General features: G+C 33.6%; 2 protein-coding genes across 3 annotated transcripts; both read right to left on the reverse strand.

The window, feature by feature from the left end:
- Positions 1–3,063: 3,063 nt before the first annotated feature.
- On the reverse strand, positions 3,064–10,119 carry LOC107186723 (vacuole membrane protein 1-like). 2 transcript variants are annotated; one of them, XM_015574657.1, is made up of 5 exons: positions 9,683–10,119; positions 6,563–6,907; positions 5,638–6,147; positions 4,303–4,572; positions 3,064–3,344 (listed from the first exon to the last, which is right to left on the reverse strand). In XM_015574657.1, exons 2-5 carry the CDS (start codon positions 6,884–6,886, stop codon positions 3,213–3,215), a joined length of 1,236 nt encoding a protein of 411 aa, XP_015430143.1. In that variant the 5' UTR covers positions 6,887–6,907; positions 9,683–10,119; the 3' UTR covers positions 3,064–3,212. The 2 variants fall into 2 exon arrangements, with proteins under 2 accessions (XP_015430143.1, XP_015430144.1); XM_015574658.1 differs by lacking the exon at positions 9,683–10,119 and adding an exon at positions 7,021–7,034.
- A 5,216-nt stretch (positions 10,120–15,335) lies between these two features.
- On the reverse strand, positions 15,336–17,373 carry LOC107186738 (very-long-chain (3R)-3-hydroxyacyl-CoA dehydratase). Its single transcript, XM_015574674.1, has 6 exons — positions 17,157–17,373; positions 16,832–17,012; positions 16,642–16,758; positions 16,176–16,410; positions 15,989–16,093; positions 15,336–15,901 (listed from the first exon to the last, which is right to left on the reverse strand). Exons 2-6 carry the CDS (start codon positions 16,913–16,915, stop codon positions 15,336–15,338), a joined length of 1,107 nt encoding a protein of 368 aa, XP_015430160.1. The 5' UTR covers positions 16,916–17,012; positions 17,157–17,373.
- Positions 17,374–19,188: the final 1,815 nt, after the last annotated feature.

Below are 19,188 nucleotides of genomic sequence, written 5' to 3' on the forward strand. Positions count from 1 at the left end.
ACAGCCAATCTTTTTATTAAACGTTAAAAGCAGGGATGGAAAAAGTAACGAGCGCTCGTTACGAAGCGGTATGTAAGCGCTCTGCGGTAGCGCCACTCAGTTTAGGGTCCGAATCGTGAAATCGCTTAAGTAACAGACGCGCTCGAAGTATCTACCATCGGTTACTTTCCGCGAAGCGCTACCCCCTGTTAATTGCTATCTGTGGATTGATACTACAACCGCTTACTTGGGTTTTAGAAGCGCGTCCCGGTTACCTGTCTAGCGCTTACCGAAATTCAGGGAGCATAAAATAAGCAAACTGGCTCATGTAGGAGAGGTTGTTCATAAATCAGATACCGTTCCGAGTAACAAAAGCGATTTCACAACAGAGTCGCTCTATAACTGCCCCTATTACCGCTTAAAAAGCGGCGCTTTTATTAATATCTAAAAATTCTAAAAGCGTTCATTTGGCCGAGTTATTGGATGGAATTTACGTTATTTACGGCATGTCCTAGTGATTAATTTAGCTGTCCCAGTGTTTGGAAATAACATTCAATAAATTATGCATACCTAATTTTTAATAATAAAACTTGATACTCTTCTTTTACGTTGTGAAAATTTAAATAAAAGCGCAACAAATTTAATGCAATGCAATAAATAAAAGAAACAAAATTAGAAAAAATAAAACAAAAATTATGAACTGAATCTATAAATGTATACGTTATAAATTAAGAAATAAATAACGTTAAGGGAAAATTGCATTGTATTGTTATGTATATGTTATATATTTGTTAAAAGCTTTTAAACATATATCTTTATACATTTAGGAAATTGTGCATTAAAAACAAACATAGTGGATTTAACTTTGGTTTATTATAAATGTTTTATAGAAAATATATATTTTAAATAAAACAAAATTAAAATTAAACAAAGTTAAACGAAGTTAAACAAAAGTAACAAAATGAAAATTATTCATTTTTTGTTTTTGATTTAAATAAGGTACAATATTGATAGACGAAAGCTATGAAAGGACGTATAGATGATTGTAGGAATTATTACATTACGCTAAAAATACAGCCATCTTATACATTTGTAACTCGGATATAAATAATTTTATTGGCGTGGAGGGCATTAAATTGTTGTAATGCAACATACAATAAAATACACTAATCTCCAAAAATTGAAATTTATTCTAAATAAAATTAAATATCATTTAATCCTAACGAACGCTTCATTGTAAAGGAACAATGCTTCGTTATATTTTAACAACTGCGATCCGATATATTCCCACATTTAGTATAATTTTTAATTATTTCAGTAGGCAAACAGTAAACAAAATTTCATTGAATTATTTTTCAGAAATTTGTCAACAGAAATTTATTTATAATTTTCCATGTCATAAAAATGATATTTCAACTTCAACAAGTATTGTTCCAATAGGCCCACTTGCTAAATTAAAAGAAAGGAAAAATTTCCTACGTTCGACACACTCGGAGTGGGAAGCATGGCGCTTGGCGCGACACTTGTCTATAAATAGAATGGGAATGGTATCGGGATTTGCGCTTTCGTTACTCTACTCCATAACGGTTGGTCACAAAAGTGGTAACGCTTATCGTCCCGGTATAGGAGCGCTTTCACACAAATGCTACTTTGTCCATCCCTGCCTGGGGCCTATAGTTGCACAACTGCCGCCAAAAACTTATCTGGATATTCTTGTGTTATTCGTAAATGTCTTCATTTCGATCGTCTGCGTTATCACTAAACCCAGGCTCAATATTTGAGACTTTAAAAAGTGTAACATTCTGGCAATAACACCCTTAATTAACGAAAGACAACTGTTTATTGCCGAAGGGTCTTCGTACCTTGGAGGGGGGGGGGGTTAGATGTGCAATTATTCTTTAATGCCTCATGTGATTACCAGAATGTCCTACTTCTTAACCCTTGTGTAGGCAACCGAATACCCAGGTACCCATTTCTAAATTTCCTTTCACAATGTTGTATGTTCTCAATGTTGTAAGTATGAAAGTCAAATTATCTATGTTTATTTAATCTGTCAGAACAGCGGTATTCCGATTGCTCAATAACTGTGAATATTTTGGTTGCCCACAGAAGAGTTAAAGAGGTACATCACATTTGACCACCAACCATGAGTTTGATGACAAATAATAATGTTCTGTACAATATCTCGTGCTAATGCGCATCTTAGTACGGTCGATGTATAATAAGTCCTCAAAAGCTGTCTTTAATTCGTATTTAATTTTATGCTTTCAAAATATATGTAAATTACAAATTACAACCCACGTATTTAATAAATGCATTACAATGGAAAAAAAACAAATATTTATATATATAATACACATGTAGAAGTCATGTCAAACCATTTTAATTTCGTTTCCTACATAAGCCTCAAGGTTCACAGTACTATATATGATTCGTTACACGTATGTATATCTCTTTTCATACAGAAAAGGCTAATCACAAAATGATTAGTTTTACGTGCTCCTGGATATTAATAACAAGCGGAAAATGCACAAGAAATAGCGAAAAAAAATTTAATCAACACTTACAAGTGACTTTAACATCCTACATAGTAAACCACAGAATAAATTTCTTCCCCTTATTCACTTATGGAATACTGACAAATATATGCAATAACCATTATGAATATCTAAAAGAATATGATATTTATAAACAGTGTATCTTAGCTAGATTTGTGTCACCTTCAAACTCATTGCAAATAAAGTTATGAACATAATAAATTTGACAAATAATTCTAAAATTGTATTTTCTACTGTCTTTATGAAAGTTGTATGTAAATATAAAATGCATATGCTATATCGACGTGCGTTAGAAAAAGTAACGTGCTATTTTTCGTGAGAAAAATAAAACGAGTTACTTTTCATAACGCACGTCAATATGTTACACTATATTTAAAAATCGACTCTAACATATGTATGTACATTTTGGTATACACACATGTTTACGATTATAAAGATATCTTCAGTGTTTATAAAGCGTTTTAAAAACTTGGAACTTGAAAAAAAAACATTTAATTTTACATATTTTATTATTCACTTTGTTTGTCCTGCATACGTAGTATTATGCATTCAAAAATTTGACCAAATTGTTATTATCTTTAATACCTTAATCATGTAGCGCTATAACAGCAATTTCATATGTAGTTTGTTTAATTGATTTTACGTTTACATTGTACATCCTATATTCATTAACTTTTAATCAGTAGATTGTTTTGTCCGCTTACGATGATAATTTCTTGCTAACGCATGAATAATTGTAACTAGAAAATAACAAACCATCAACATCACAAATTTATCAAACAACCATGAAATCGTTGTTACTCCATCCTGTAAATAAAACATATTTTATTAAATGCCATATATTTATATACACGTCAGTGGGTACAAAAAGTATTCGCACACCCAGTTTTTCTGGAATACATTTTTTTCATGACAAAATGCAATGCTAAAATGTTCTTTATTTGATAAGTTAGCACAAATTATAAAAATATACTCTGAAAGAAACTTTAATGAAACAATATAAATTGGATAATATAACAAAAACGGAAATTTAATAGCCAAAAAAGTATTCGCACTGTAACAATTTCAACAGTAGAAAACCAGGAATTGTGATCTACCGTCAAACATGGTGGAGGGAACGTATTAGTTTGGGGATGCATGGCGTACAGCGGAACTGGGAACTTTGGCATAATGAATACTGATAAGTATATCGATGTGTTGCGTGGTAATTTATCAAGTTGTGCAGTAAAATTAGAAACAAGCAAGTCTTATTATTTCCAATAAGATAACAATCCCAAGCATACTGCTAAAAAACACAAGAATGGCTACTCTATAATGCAAAAAGACTTACTACACCTTCACAATCGCAATGATTTAAAAAGGGTACTACCTAAAGAATGGCTAAAAATTTCCAGAAAAACTACACAAAAACTTGTGGAATCAATGCCAAGAAGATACAAGCTATAATTGATGCAAACGGAATGCATACTAAATATTAAAACTTTTTTCATGTTTGTGACATCGATCGTTTTTCTTTAACATTTCTACTGTGCGACTACTTTTTGGCTATTAAATTACGTTTTTGTTGTATTATTCTATTTGTGTTATTTTATTAAAGTTTCTGTCAGAGTAGATTATTATAATTTGTGCTAACTTATCGAATAAGGTACATTTCAGCATTATTTTTTCTCTGTAAGAAAACTTGTGCCAAAAAAACTGGGTTATTGAATACTTTTTTACCCACTGTATATATACAGTGTAATCAACTTTAGTAATGAAACCATACCGCAGATGTTTTGTCGTGCAATTTTTGTTTCTGTTGTATAAGATATTTTTTTAAGGGACCTTGAAACTTTGAACCAATATATGGTACAATTGCTAGCAACTTGATAACTTTATCTAGAAGTTCCTCATTAAAAGCTATAATTACTGCAAGTTGTTGAATATGCATTTTTACAACAGCTTTTCCTATAAGTGTTGCACCAAAAAATGTCCAAAATGGAATTAGGTAATGACCACATGTCAAGCCGGCAAGGTCAAATAACGGATTGGGAATCTACAAATAAAATACATATATAAGGGGTTATATAAAATTTGTATACTCCAAATTGTATGATGGTGTACAAGGATGATACACTAGAAACAAGCCATCTTAATATCTTTTACTGAATTGACATTACCAAAATTACCTTAAGAGAAGTGAACAATTACAAAGTACACACGTGCCATAACAAAATACTGTTTCTGTTAGGAAGTATAATTGTAGGGTAATTTTATATGTATGTATGTGCTATTGGATTTTGCGACGTATCGTTTTGTGTTCATTGCTGCCGTGAAGGGTTGAGTTGTTTATAACAAGAAGTAGTTGGTTGCATATGTGAGAGAAAGAGTGAAATAGGATAGTTTGGTTGTGTGTGAGAGAGAGAAGAGAGAGAATTATATCAATGCCGATTGTATTTTCAGTAGTGTTTTTCTAGCAATAAAGACGGACGACATAGAAAACGCAGACGGCATCATTTTAACGAATTCTATTAATGAGTTTAATTGTAGTGTTACGTGTTGTATTTGTGAATTTTTTAAGTAGGCATGTTAAATAAATTTGTTATCCTGTTTCTATATAATTCTATTATCTTTGATCCTACATAATCGTAAATTAGTTATATAACAAATACTTGTTGAACCTTATGCTTTTGATTTATCATAGTTTGTTGTGAACGTATCAGACATAATAAAAAATAAACATATCAGGTCTACTTGCTGTTTAGTCAATATTTCACACCATGTACGTTGCAAAACAAAAGGAGAAATCGATACATCCGACGTTGATATTATTGACCAAAGTAATAAAATTTTTTTGAAAATTTTTAAACTATGTTGTGTTTACCTTCTGCAACTGATTCTCTACTTAATCTAATTTTCTGAGAAACAACTCAACATAAAATATTATGGTGACCTGACCACTAAAAAGTCGAATACGTTTATATAAATTACAAAACTTAATTAACTGATAAAAAAAGTATCAAAAGGAGTTTTATAACTTTGCACATACAAAAACAAATTACACTTCGAAAGTACAAAAGATTGCAAGATGTAATCTTTAAAGAAATTAATTCTTACTTACTGAAGCACAGGCAAGGATTCCCCAAAAACCGGCTTTTTGTACAAAATGTTTCATAGTTAGTTTTATACGTATCAATAATGACACATTTTCACCATTCTCTAAAGCTTCTAAAGCATTCAGCTCTTTCAAATCTTCTTGATTAAATTTTTCATTCTTGTTATGCTGTCGGCTAATTCGAGCAGCTCTTGCCATAAAGTATGGTGGTAATTCACCAAGAGCAGTACCAGCACCCCAAAGCATAGCTTCTATGCGCACTTTCTTCATTATATTTAATACTCCCGCAGTCCACAAAGGATCAATTTTTGTTGGGCATATTATTTGATCCGGATATGGTGGTTCAGGAAAATTAAGAGCACCACATTCATATGCAGCCATAGTAACAGCTGCTATATGTGGTCCCAAATAAAGTACGAACGTATGTAAGCCTGTACCAAGACCTACACTAGAAAGGACACCTAAACCTATCCAATATAACCACCAAATCACTTTGGTCTCCCATGCTTTTAAAATCTGGAAATGTGAAAATATGTTATTAATCTTAATTTCAAGTACGTGTGCTGTACAGGGTGTCAAGAAATTACATGTCGCGGCTACCATAGCAAATTTTGCAACGCCTTCAGTGAAAATGTCGTCAAGCTCGAACATACGCGATTTGACAAGACGCTACGAAATCACTCGCAAAACATCGTTCGACAAGTATAGATCATTCATTTTCAAAGAAAACAACAATTAGACAAGACAAGCGTTCATTACGTAACGTAACATCAATGGTATCCGTAATTAAAATAGAATAGCAGGAAGTATTTGTCCGACAAAACTTCAAGATTCTATGTTACTTCCAGATAGAAATGTTTCAATTTCCCTCGTTAACTATGCATGGTTGAACTATTAACTGTTCACATTTTATGTAAAATAAAAAAATTACCTGTTGGTGAGGGCCAACAATCCTATTTAACACCAGAAACAATACAATTATCGAAACTACAGTCCATACTGTTCTTCTGTAATGCAGTGTCTTATTTCCTAAGCTGAGTACATTACTAAACAGTTCTCGAAAGAAATAATTGAGTGTAGTGATTGGGTGCTGCCATAATGTTAAACATTCAGGGTCTATATAACACTCGTTATTTGCATTATTTTGCTCGTCAGCAAGTTGTGTGAATGATGTTCTTGCATCTCTATTTGGTTGAGCACCATTAACAGGTGTTGAGTCCTTTACACGTTGAATGGCAGTGGTATTTTCCAACATGGTATTCCCCAGTTGATTATTCTGCAAATAAAATAGCAAATAACTTAGAAAATTATTTGAATAACATATAATAAATTGCAATAATTACTTGTACTCATTATTTGTTTATGTCAGGACACCCGGGAAGTGCGTACCGTTTGAGTTGCAATGTGTCTATTGGCATTTTCACAGGAGATATAAAAACTCGTTTGGTATAGTGAACACGAATTGTCTTCGAAACACATTCCGAACGTACCTATATCCTATGTGAGTTATATTTTGAACTTTTGTTTTATATAAGAAATATGAACAAAAAAGTAAGATCAAGCACAAAATGCATTTCAATCACACTATGTTCAAAGTGTAAAAAAATGATACTATATTTATTAAGAAATGTTACAGCATTCACCTATCTATTTTACACGTCACCACGAAATTCCATGTCAGGAAAAAAATTGAAAATAGAAAAGTCAAATAAACATATGATGAGATAAAAATCATAGTGATGTAAATCCAAATTTTGAAAATTTGAGTTCACACTATTTTTAAAATCATAAAAGCATCACCTGCTTACCCATATAGTTAATTAAAATATAACTTCATTTTTTACCGAAAAATGGTAGTACTTTTCTTTGTCAGTGAACAAGAACAAAGCATTTAGAATCATAGTGGTATAAGTCCACCTTGTATAAAAGTAAATTCATACTTTTTATATAATTTGTGCTTTCTGATTTTATGTAAAAATGAATAGTTCTATTGTGATAGTACATACAATTTTAAATATTAATACTGTTTTCTATTGTTCTTCAATACCAATAAATATGACATGCATTCGTGACTCAGAAGTTAATAAAAAAAAATTGATTTCTTAAAAATACCACTGTACTTATTTTTATTAACCAAAATGTTTAGAAACAGTTGCGTATGTCAATCTTAATTGACTAAATTGATTCTGGATTGTATACAACCCTTTTGTGTTTTCAATTTTCGGAGCCTGTAGACGTGTTTTTACAACTTCTATGGATATATACAGGGTGTCCACGCGAACAGTGTACACTCCGTTATTTCTTAAACTATTTGAAAAACGAGAAAACTGTTTAGATAAAATTGAATGGCACGAGGGGGCTGATTAACGGGTTGAGGCGAACTTTTTTTAACACTATTATTTTAAGAGATATGTAGATCAAGTTTGGATTGTTAAATGGAATTGTATACATTTATTTAGATCACTGTATAGTACGTTTCAAGACGAATTCAGTAACCTTTAATGTATGCACCTTTTCAAATAATTTTCGAGATATTGCGCTTACAAAGGGTACAGCAGGATAAGAGGGTCAAAAGTGCCCTTGGACCGATTTATCGGTTCTAGAACCGTTATCTTTTTGGTCCTCATATCGATTCTATATCGTTCTAATAGTATCCAGTACGGATCTTGAATTATATTATTATTGTCTTGATACAATATTCCTTCCATTTCCATCCAGAATTGCTGAATTCTGGTGTATGTATGTATTTAGTAAATATTTTTTAGCAGCACGAATTTCTTGTCTGTTACAATTACATTGTACTGATGGCTGCACATGGATCTGTATACTCTATATTGTCAAGAGCTTTGTCGAATTTCTCAAGTCGTGATAATTGATTAAAGCTAAGCGTTGTAATACTAGTGTTGGACAAAGAATGAATTTCAGTGCTTGTATGTAAAGAAAAACAAGACATCTACAAAAATATTAAATATCAAACCATTCAGTTCCTATTTTTTGTTTTTTAAGGATTTCGTTACAATATTTTTATACATACACGTATTTGATAAAAATTAATGTAAAAATCGAAATAGAACCGATGTAAAAATGAATACTATTACCATTGTAACTGTAATTTGAGCAGAACCGACATGAAACAGATATAGAACCAACATAAAAACTATAACCGAAACAGATATGGATGGAAGTTTTGGTTCTTCATAACTGTTTCAGTAAGAACTGATATATAACAGTTTGAAACAGTTATTTTTGGAACCGTTTCAACCCCTGATTGAAACTCTCAAAACTTTCAAGACGTCCAAGATGTTCAAAACTTCCAAAACATTCAAGACTTCAAAGATGTTTAAGACTTTCAAGAATTTTAAGCTTCGAATTAGATTCGATTTGCAGATTTTAATTATCTCTGTGAAATCTATTTTTATTACATTAACGTCTGGGCTCAAAAAGCTTCTTCTAAAGGCTACTTATTTCATCAGTGGAATTAACTATTTGCACATAAAAAGAAAATTATTTCAATTAAATTTTGTACATATTAAAATAAATTTTATATACTCATTTTACATAAGATAATGACGGTAAAACTTTGTGCAATACTATTCGGCATCTGATATATTTTATATATTTGCTTATACGTTAAACTTTACTTTACATTAACTTGTCCTAAATTTTTCACGAAATTAGATTTTAGCCTTTATATTACATAATAAAATTCGAATCAAATACAATATTAGATTATATATAAAAACAATTAATTTTATTTTTTAACAAATATTTACGTGTAAATTTTGACCTACAGATTCTATCAATGATTATTGCTGGTTAATTTATACCGTAAACTGTAAATTGCACTTGAAACTTTGAGCCACGATAACATATATACGTATTAAAAATTGATCTCATATAGACGTATGTTTTCAAAAAATATACACAGCTAATGCATATTGCAAGGAAATATACTTTCAAACTGCAATATGATAAATGTTTTGTCTTATCAAGTGTTAACTACGGAACGACACAACAGAGTAATGTATATAATAATATATAAATATGTTACCTTTTAACCTTAAAGCACGAGCGTGACGAAGCGATGAATCAATGTAATATGAATTTTTTCCAAACCATCATAAATCGTACATTTGAACAGAAAAGGAATTACTTTGGCATATATCAAATAATCAGAAATCAGCATGTGCACCGACGAGAATTAACGTCTTCGCTAAATTTAATTAATTAAACTGTCAAATCGACAGTAACGCGTGTATTACACACATGTGTAAGGTTCATAGCGCTTCATATACATGCTAAATATTAATGCGCGTGGTAGGTTACGTCGGTTACGTATACGAAAGTGCCTAATCACTAATCTCTTTCGACAATGAAGATATACATCGTTTTATTCACTTAATATCACTTAAAATAAATTCCCCTACGTGATTGTAACCTTATCATATTGTATATTTCGTAGGCGCACTTTACAGTCATATAATACATCAAATTGGTATCCAATGCCAGAAGAATCGACCAATCGGCTTCTTGCGTTTTAAACAGGTACATGCTGCCACAGCCGACTCTACATAGTACTAGCCGTGCTGAAATACGTGGCAACATGAGAGGTCGGAATTCCTATTTTGACCCACATAACTAGAGATGGCGTGAACTGCTACTTGTGAATCCCTCGTGATTCGATCACGTTCGTTCCCAATCACGGTGATTTTTCACAGTGATTCGTGATTTCTCGTGATCGTTTCTGATTCGTGGAGGAACCTAACAGTTCTTTACACGCGACACATAATCTGTATATTTTATATTAACAACATCAAAACAAAAATTCTAGTTATATCGTATAAAGTGAAGAAATAATTAGAAACAATGAAGAATAATGAATAAATTAATGATTATAAATTATAATCTACATGTTACCTAGCAAATCATTCTTTTAGAATTTCTTGTTTTTTCTACTGATTTTTACAAACACGAATAGTAACGTAATTCATCGTAAAATCATATTGAATACGTTTTTCTGTTTAAAGATCAAGGACTTACGATCGCAGTGAGCAAATTCACTCAAGATAAAAAAATCGCAATCACGGTCGTGAATGAAGTTAAATCACGACCGTGATCGTGTTTCGGCGATCACTGTGATAAATCACCGTTAGTGATTTCGCACGTCATCTCTAACTGAAACCGTTTTGTAATTTGATTATTTGTATGCAATCCATTAAGAAATAGCAATTCTTTCTGAAATTATCACATGCTTCTAAACCTTCTAAATAGATGAAACTGTGCGTTCGATGTGGTAAGAGACCCCGTGTGTGTGAAAAAGTGGGGTCACAGCACCCCCGGAGCATGCGCAAGAGTTTTGAAACGTGATCGTTTAGCGCTGTTGCTCCTGCAAATATCGAAGTTTGACTGACACTTGTGCGTGCTTTCGTGAGTAAATTATATAGTAACCCCAGCAACCGTGGCATTTCTGCAGATACTACTATAGACGAAGTTTAAAAAGACGTAGGCAGTAGTTAGTTTCTGTAGTACCCTGTTGAACCAGACAACTATAATTAGTATAGGATTGTACAATATTTATGCAGTTATATTTAAGACAATTCGATGAAATTTAGCTTATATTACCTGACGTATGTTTATTGGAATATACATATATACATATAAATTATAATGATACAAAAGTTTGAAATACAATACGATGCGCTACGGTACAATACGTCTATTCGATTCAATTGCTCCCTTGTGACTACATCATGCTATCTGCGTTCGGCGCAATGCGCTAATACGGAGGCCAACGAAATATTACTGTAACGCTTAAAAAAGTTTTAAAGTTCCATTTATATCACTGTCTTGTGAAAATGTTCATACTTCCCGCAGCATTCATATTCCAATCAAAGAATTTACAGAATAAGGAAAACGAATCTAATTTCTTTAGAAATAATTTTCTAAAACATTAAAAGTAGTAGACATTTTTACACTTTGAATCTCATATCAATTTCTAAAATAATCCTAGTTCGATAATATAGAACGTGGTTTTATGTGATAGATTCGAAGTTCGCAGCCATTAGCTCGATATTGTCTTCAGTTTACAGTCCTTTACCGACGATAATACCGATTGCCCAGGCCTCACCACGAGGAGGTTGCTGCGAGTGGAGGCCCAAGGCAGGTAGATGGAATCACAGATTCTACATCTACCCACCTTTCACAATAAACCTTATAAATAACTTAAATCTTAACTATATAATACTACCGGTACTAAAATCCCTCGGCGGATGACTTCTTTCTTCAGCCTAAACCTATAAAAAACTAAGATCCCTCATCGGTTGTCTTCGTTCTTCAGCTTAGAACTAATATTATCTTAATATTCTAATTAATACGAATTAATGCTATTAATACAAAATAACTTAAACTAAACGCAACGTAGTTGCTAATACTCAAACGAAAAAGATAGACGGAATGGAAAAAGTTCCATCGATCATTTCGTTTACGCACCTAATATTCTATATACCAAGCAGTTATTAAGTCTACGATGAACTACGCGTTAAACTACAGTATGAACAAGTATCGCGATGAAAGTGTTGTCGCCAGAACCTGGTTTAAGAAAATAGGAAAGACGGGCGACACCTCGCTAACCCGGATCCATCTTTTACTGTCATGGAGCTTTGGGCTGGTCACCTGCGTACCAGACCCGAACCAAAAGAGTACACAAGCATGGTAGTGCAAGCGAGATTCCCTGTTAAACAGAGTCCGTTTACGGAGCAGCCTCCCGACTACTCCGTACCCTGGCACGCACGAGCCTTTCTCCAAATCCTACTTACCAGGCAAAGACTAAACACGTCCGATATCTGGCTTCTCAATAGAAACCAGAGGGATCGGCAAACAGTCTTAGTGCACAGGCCCACTGCCCGTACCATAGGTACAGACCCATTGCCCGTACCCCTGTGTAGAGAATCAACGAGCAAAATGAATTAATAATAACTTGGTATGCACAATGGATGGTAACAATTTAAGTCTATTAATAGATAGACTAAAATGAATGATAAACGATGCGATGATGAATATGAATATAACAATGAATATCGAATTATGATTTAAGTTTCACTTACTGTTACTTAACGCAGTGGTAGACGCACGCTTTGAAGATGTAGACGTTGATCGATGTCTTCTTTCGATGGAATAACTGTTTGGAAAAATATTTTTCATTATACAATACACATAGAATACATAATATGCACAGTAAATAAATCACAGTAAATGAATCACAGTACATAAGAAGATAAATATCGAAGCCAATGGTTCTCGAACATCTGTAACATACAAGGGATTAGTAACAAGAGAGGAGACACAACAATATGCACAGTAAATAGATTAATAATATACACAGTAAATAAATCACAGTATAGAAATCAGAGTAAATAAATCAGAGTAAATGAATCACAGTACACAAGAAAATAAATATCGAAGCCAATTGTTCTCGAACATCTGTAACTGTAACATACAAGGGATTAGTAACAAGAGAGGGGACACAACAATATGTACAGTAAATAAATTGATGGTTGTCGAATGCCTGCAACAAACAATGGGTTAGTAACAAGAGAAAGGACGAGTATGAGACGCGCGCCCACCCTCCGCGACGGCTCACGAGAAAGTGAGGAAGCTAACGCCGTTATGTATTGGGCGTACGCAGGTTTGTTCGTGTTGAATTGTTTTTGCCGGCTTGAACGACCTTCCTTGAACGACCCAACACCGGATGTTACACGGCGTACACGGCTAGGTCAATAAACTGTGTGACGCAACATCACTAGCGCGTTGAACCGACGGAGAGCACCAATACGCGGCAAACTCTACCGTACTCTCTCGCTCGCACACCTTCCCCCATAGCCACTGAAATTCCTCGGCACGCATCTACACCGATAAGTGAACGTTCGGGAAAGAGGTTAGACCATAAATACATGTATCTGAAAATACTACATAATGTAAATATATCTGATTGAATACTAATATATGTTAATTTACATAAATTGTGTTTATGATTTTCAGATTGCAAAAATGAGATTCCAATTTCCTCTGTTCTGTACACCCACGAGCAAACTCGACTTCCACTAGGGGAAAAAGTAACGTAGGGACAAGGCCTCCTACCATTTGGTATTTAGAATTACTGAAATAATTATTTCAGTAATTGAAATAAATTTATCAAGTGGAGGCCCTTCCCCATCGCCACTTTTGCCTCTAGCGGAAGGCGAGTTTGCTCGCGAGGGTACGTCACAATTCACATTTTGTATGTATAACATATCCTCACAACATTAATTTTTTTCATGTAATACCTCAATATTTTCTTACGTAGAATGTTTAGAAGAATCCATTTACGTAAAAACAATATTTTTATTCGACGATATTTCAGTATCATTAAAGAGAAAACATATACATATAATTAATTTTCAAATTTCAAAAGATTTTCCAATTACGAAAAAATTGTTACTGTTAAGTAATAGCCCCCTCCATACTAAACAACTTTTGTGAATAAACTTTTTTCATATCTCTAAAAATAACGGAGATAATTAAGATAATCACGAAGTGTGTACATCCAGTCCACCCTATATGATGTACATACATCGCCTCGCACAACTGAATGGGCGACTGGTGAATTTTAACCCTTTACAGCCCCTAGAGATACATCTATCGAGCAGATACTGTATGTACTTAATTTTTTATTAGGAGTGTTTATATTAATTTATCAGAAGTACGTTTTTTTGTCATTTTTATATTAATAAACACGAGATACATCAAACATATTTTAATGATGCACAATTACACTAAGGGAATGATGTCCTCACAACAGTATTAAGTGTTTTTGTATTTTATTTTGGACATGTTCCTCAATACAACATAAAACATCCGGTCACTTCAGCTAATTATCAATCCTTATTACCAACTTTAAGAGAAACGCTTACTCTCCTCTTATTTAGCTCCACTTATACTACAAATCGTTTGTTTTAAATTTAATCTTTACTGAAGAAAGAAACCAATTATCTCTTCTTATCACTGATTGTAACACAAGGTGTGGTGCACATGTAATACTACAACTTGCATTTGAGAAATCATAAATTAGAACTTATTTTAAACATCTTCCCATAAGCTAAGTCTTCAACTTTGAACTCCACTAATGTGTATAAGAATTCTAAAAAACTTGAGATCATTTGTTTTAAGTGCATGGGTTATACAACACTTGTTGAAACTATCATTGAATTCTGATTGTATTATGAACATAAACAATTATTGCATGATTACCTGTGGGCAATCTGCAAATTACCCTAAATCACACATCATATAAGCAAGTGTGTGTTACAAATTGATCCAAATTCGAGTGTCTTTTTGCAAATATTGACATCTGAACATACCTCGAAGAGGTACTCCAGATAAAAATTATAGTAGTATGACAATATTAATATAATTTAATTACAATATCGCATTCTTATTTACAGCTAAAAGTTAAAATATTAGAATTACTTTTGCTTGTAATATTTTATGTATAATAGAATTACATACTACTGTTTGAAATCTATACAAAGATCAAAGATTTGCTCAGTATTATTCTGAACTAAAAAATAAACGAATCTAAAAAAGTAAAACAAACATAGCACACGGATTGGTAATCAGAATATGAAAACTAATGTTGTCACCTAATGTATTCCAAATCATTGACTAAGTTATACATACTTCTTTTTCAACTTAGATTTACCCAATTTTTTATATCGTACTTGATTCATACGGGACATTAACATGTATATAAGAGGTAAACAAAATATAAGCAAATATATTTTTAGGAACAATGGAAAATGAAATGCAAAATTCCAAGTATTTGGTAAAGAAAAAGTGAACTTCTGCGTTTCCTCAAAATATGGAATATTTCTCAGTATTATAATTCCTTCGCAAAGAAATCCTAATGGATATAGAGGCATCCATATTGTGTATCTTAGCCATGTTAAAAACGCAATTTCAATTTTAAGTAATTGCATTATATAATATGGATATCTAACTACTTCAACTGTACTCCAAACAACAAATAGATAAAAAATTACAGGTTTTGTTTGCATACGTGGCTCAGCTTCAATCATAGCAAATAAAATAAATGCTCTACCTCCTACTTGTACAAATGATATCAATACACTACTTTTTGTGTAACCAAATAAGGAATGCATAACTTCTAAGAACTGTAAAAGTTGTATAAACTTCATTGGGTTTCCAACAGCAGTATATGTTCCCTTCATAGAAACTAAAATTCAATATTGAATATTTTAATATCTCATTTGAACTCATATTATCATATTCATGATTTTAAACGATTTAAATTTTTACAGACCTGGTCCATCTCGTGAATACATGATTCCCATTACAGTGAGAATGTAAATAAAACCAACAAACTGCCAAAGGTTATAAATAATTAAGTACACCTTCTTAAAATCTTCTGTAGAATAAATAAAACCAAATCAATACCACCTATAGTTTTGAATAATATGAATTGACCTATGTCTTTAAAAAAAATATACCTTTCCTGTAACCAAATTCTTCTTTATAAAGTTTGTCATACATGCCAGGATAATCAGTGCATATGTCCCGTTTTTCATCTTCATTGTCTTCTATATCTTCACTAGTCCACTTATCAAAATCGATTTTTAGCCAAGATGGTTTTTGTGGTTGGCTTGTTAATCTTGGCCACCAACCGAAACATTTTTTTTTCAGTACAAAATCAACTTCACGATCTATTACTTTATAACTACTTTCCTACAATAATAAAAATAACACACATGCATAAAAGTTATTTCTTCATACAAATTATGGTTGTTTTTGATTGAACATAAACAAAGTACAAGTCAAATGCGGAAACAAATGGCTACGGTTTTTTAGACAAATTTTGACATTATTTGCTGGCAATTTGCTCGAAACTTGTACACAACTGATTATCAGGGATCTTAGATATATAATATGATAGTAAATAAGTTATATGAGTATTACCTCAGTGTTAATACACGAATGTAAATCAATATCGAATCTATAATTATGAAAACCTTTGGCACCTTGTCCATAAACATTAACTTGCAATCTCTTCTCGGCTATGTCAACATTTAAATCCTGCAAAACATATGTGAAATTCATGAAAATTTATACAAACAATGTAGGTACAGATACAATTTAAGTTACATACCTTAACATTAGTCAACTCTACCTTTAATGTAATCTGACTTTCCGTTTGAGCCCAGTACACAAATGGAATTAATGTATTAGCCATGTTTTCATTTCATATTTATTCGAATTTCATATTCACTGTAGGTAGGGCTGCCATCCACCCGGGTTTCCCCGGATTAGTCCTCTTTTTTCGGGATTTTCTGTAGTGATCCAGGTTTTACGATAAGTTAAATTTGCGTATTTTATAAGTTATTTTAAATCTTTGTACAACTTTTTTTATCTTTATTTTTTTATTGCGGTTACAGTCTATAATTTACAGAAATTTTTGTCTTGGGATATCGTACCTAATATAAGAAATCGTTGGTAGTGTCGGGGGTTTTAATGCTCTCTGTCACTCTCTGTTCTAGATTAATGATTTTACGGATGGCAACCCTAATTGTAGGTACTGCAGACGACAAATACAGATTTTAAAATCGTTTCCTTTATTATTTAACTAAGAACTGACACTGACTTTTGTGTATGACGCTGGTGCATATTCGCAACTTGTAATATTTTTTGGAAACAAACGCCATCTGTTGTAAATTCTAGGAATAAGTACATGTAGCTACTACCATAATGATGAGATCCAATAGGATTAAAGTAAAGTTATTAACGAATTTCTGATTTGATGTTAAACAAATTGTATTTTGTTATAAAAGCTGAAGGTACACGTCTTTTCGAACAGCGAAGATTTTTGTCGCAATTTTGTTACCCTTATCCGAGTCCTCGATAGTTCGAACGTATACGTTAAATGTATACATTGTAATTAAATAGTCTAAAAGTATAAATAATTCTTATTTATTGTTACATCCAGTTTATTATTGTTAATTTCACCGTTTAAATGTTAAAAAGCTCACAGACAGGTTCCTGAGTTTATATTATTTCATTTACTGAGTGTTCATTTGAAGCTATCTCGAGCAGAACCGACAGCGCTCCACGGGCACAAGAAACCGAAACCTGCCAAAATTCCCTATTTCCCAATCTTCACAAAACGGCACCACGGCCGACCTAGTACTAGCCGTGTTAAAGGTAAAAATGGCAACAATGCGAGAGTCCGGCTTCAATGTACCCACAGCTTCTATATAATACACAATACAGTGTATTATGTATATAGAAGCTGTGAATATACCCAACCCAACTACCTTATCAGCCTCGCAGGCACGCAGGTCTCACGCTTTCACCACTGATGTTAGAATCGTGAGATACCGCGCGAGTACTTACCCTCTCCATGCCTCCCGTGGGTATTGTACACAAGCATATTCTATCCTGTCCGTGTGAGTTCTGCCCCCACTACGTCCTACTCAGCGCTCTCTAAACAAGCGGTTTCTACCTCTGTCCATGCAGTCCATGTGCGTTCTGCTTCGGGTGTCTCGGCAAAAGTCCTACATCACACGTTTACGACGGGACGGTCGAGACGTTGAGTGGTCCAAGCCAGGTCAAAAATCCCAAATCCTAAGCAACCTAAAGTTTACGTCCTAAACGCCGAGAGCAGCATGAATTCTCTAACGCCCTCATGAAGAGAGCCCTGTCCAAAAGCCCGTTCGAATCCCGATGCGACGGTTTTACTTTTTATTTTTAATTATTGTGTAATAAGAAGCATTTTACAAAAATGGGAGATGTATTTATTCCTCTCTAATATTTCAATTTTATAATACACAAATACATATTCTCTTATATATATACTATACACAAATTATTCTTACAATTAGATGTTACCTTCATTCGAACTATTATAGTTAGTTAGTTAGTTATTGCTCAGTTCTCCCGGGAGAGGAGAAGTGCGATTTCCCCCCCAAGGCCGCAGCTGTGGCTCTAGCGCCAGTAGCTATCTCACAGCCCTGCAATAGGGCTGTGGTGGGCTTTACCCGGGGAGACTATTTCCCCCGGCTTTCCAACCCGACCAACTTTTTTAGGCCCGGGCCACATGGAGGCGAGGAAGTACTCGCGCGGGGGGCGGAGAGTCACTAGGATCGTCCCATCCCTACCTGATAATATTTAGCTAAAGGAGTATGGTCGTCGGGGCAACCGATCCTTCGTCTCCAAAGTGAGTACCGGCTCACTCTTTGCTTCACCCATAGACCGAGTCTGTACCAGGGGTGGAATCATCAACATTCCATCGTCAAGAGAGAGCTGTATCGCCTATTTCAACCCCCTAGTCGGTTACCTGCCTATGTCCCGAATAATTCAGGAGCCCCCCCTCCTCTGGTACCCCTCACAAAATTACCACCCCCCTTCAAGGACAAGGAGGGAGTCCTGGGACTCCAACAGCGATACATGGGGAGGCCGTTCTAGCCGACCTCAAGGAGAGACGTGGTCGGGTTCGGCGATCACCTCCCC

This window comes from Dufourea novaeangliae, unplaced genomic scaffold, assembly GCF_001272555.1.
Source record: "Dufourea novaeangliae isolate 0120121106 unplaced genomic scaffold, ASM127255v1 scaffold87, whole genome shotgun sequence".
NCBI lineage: Eukaryota > Metazoa > Arthropoda > Insecta > Hymenoptera > Halictidae > Dufourea > Dufourea novaeangliae.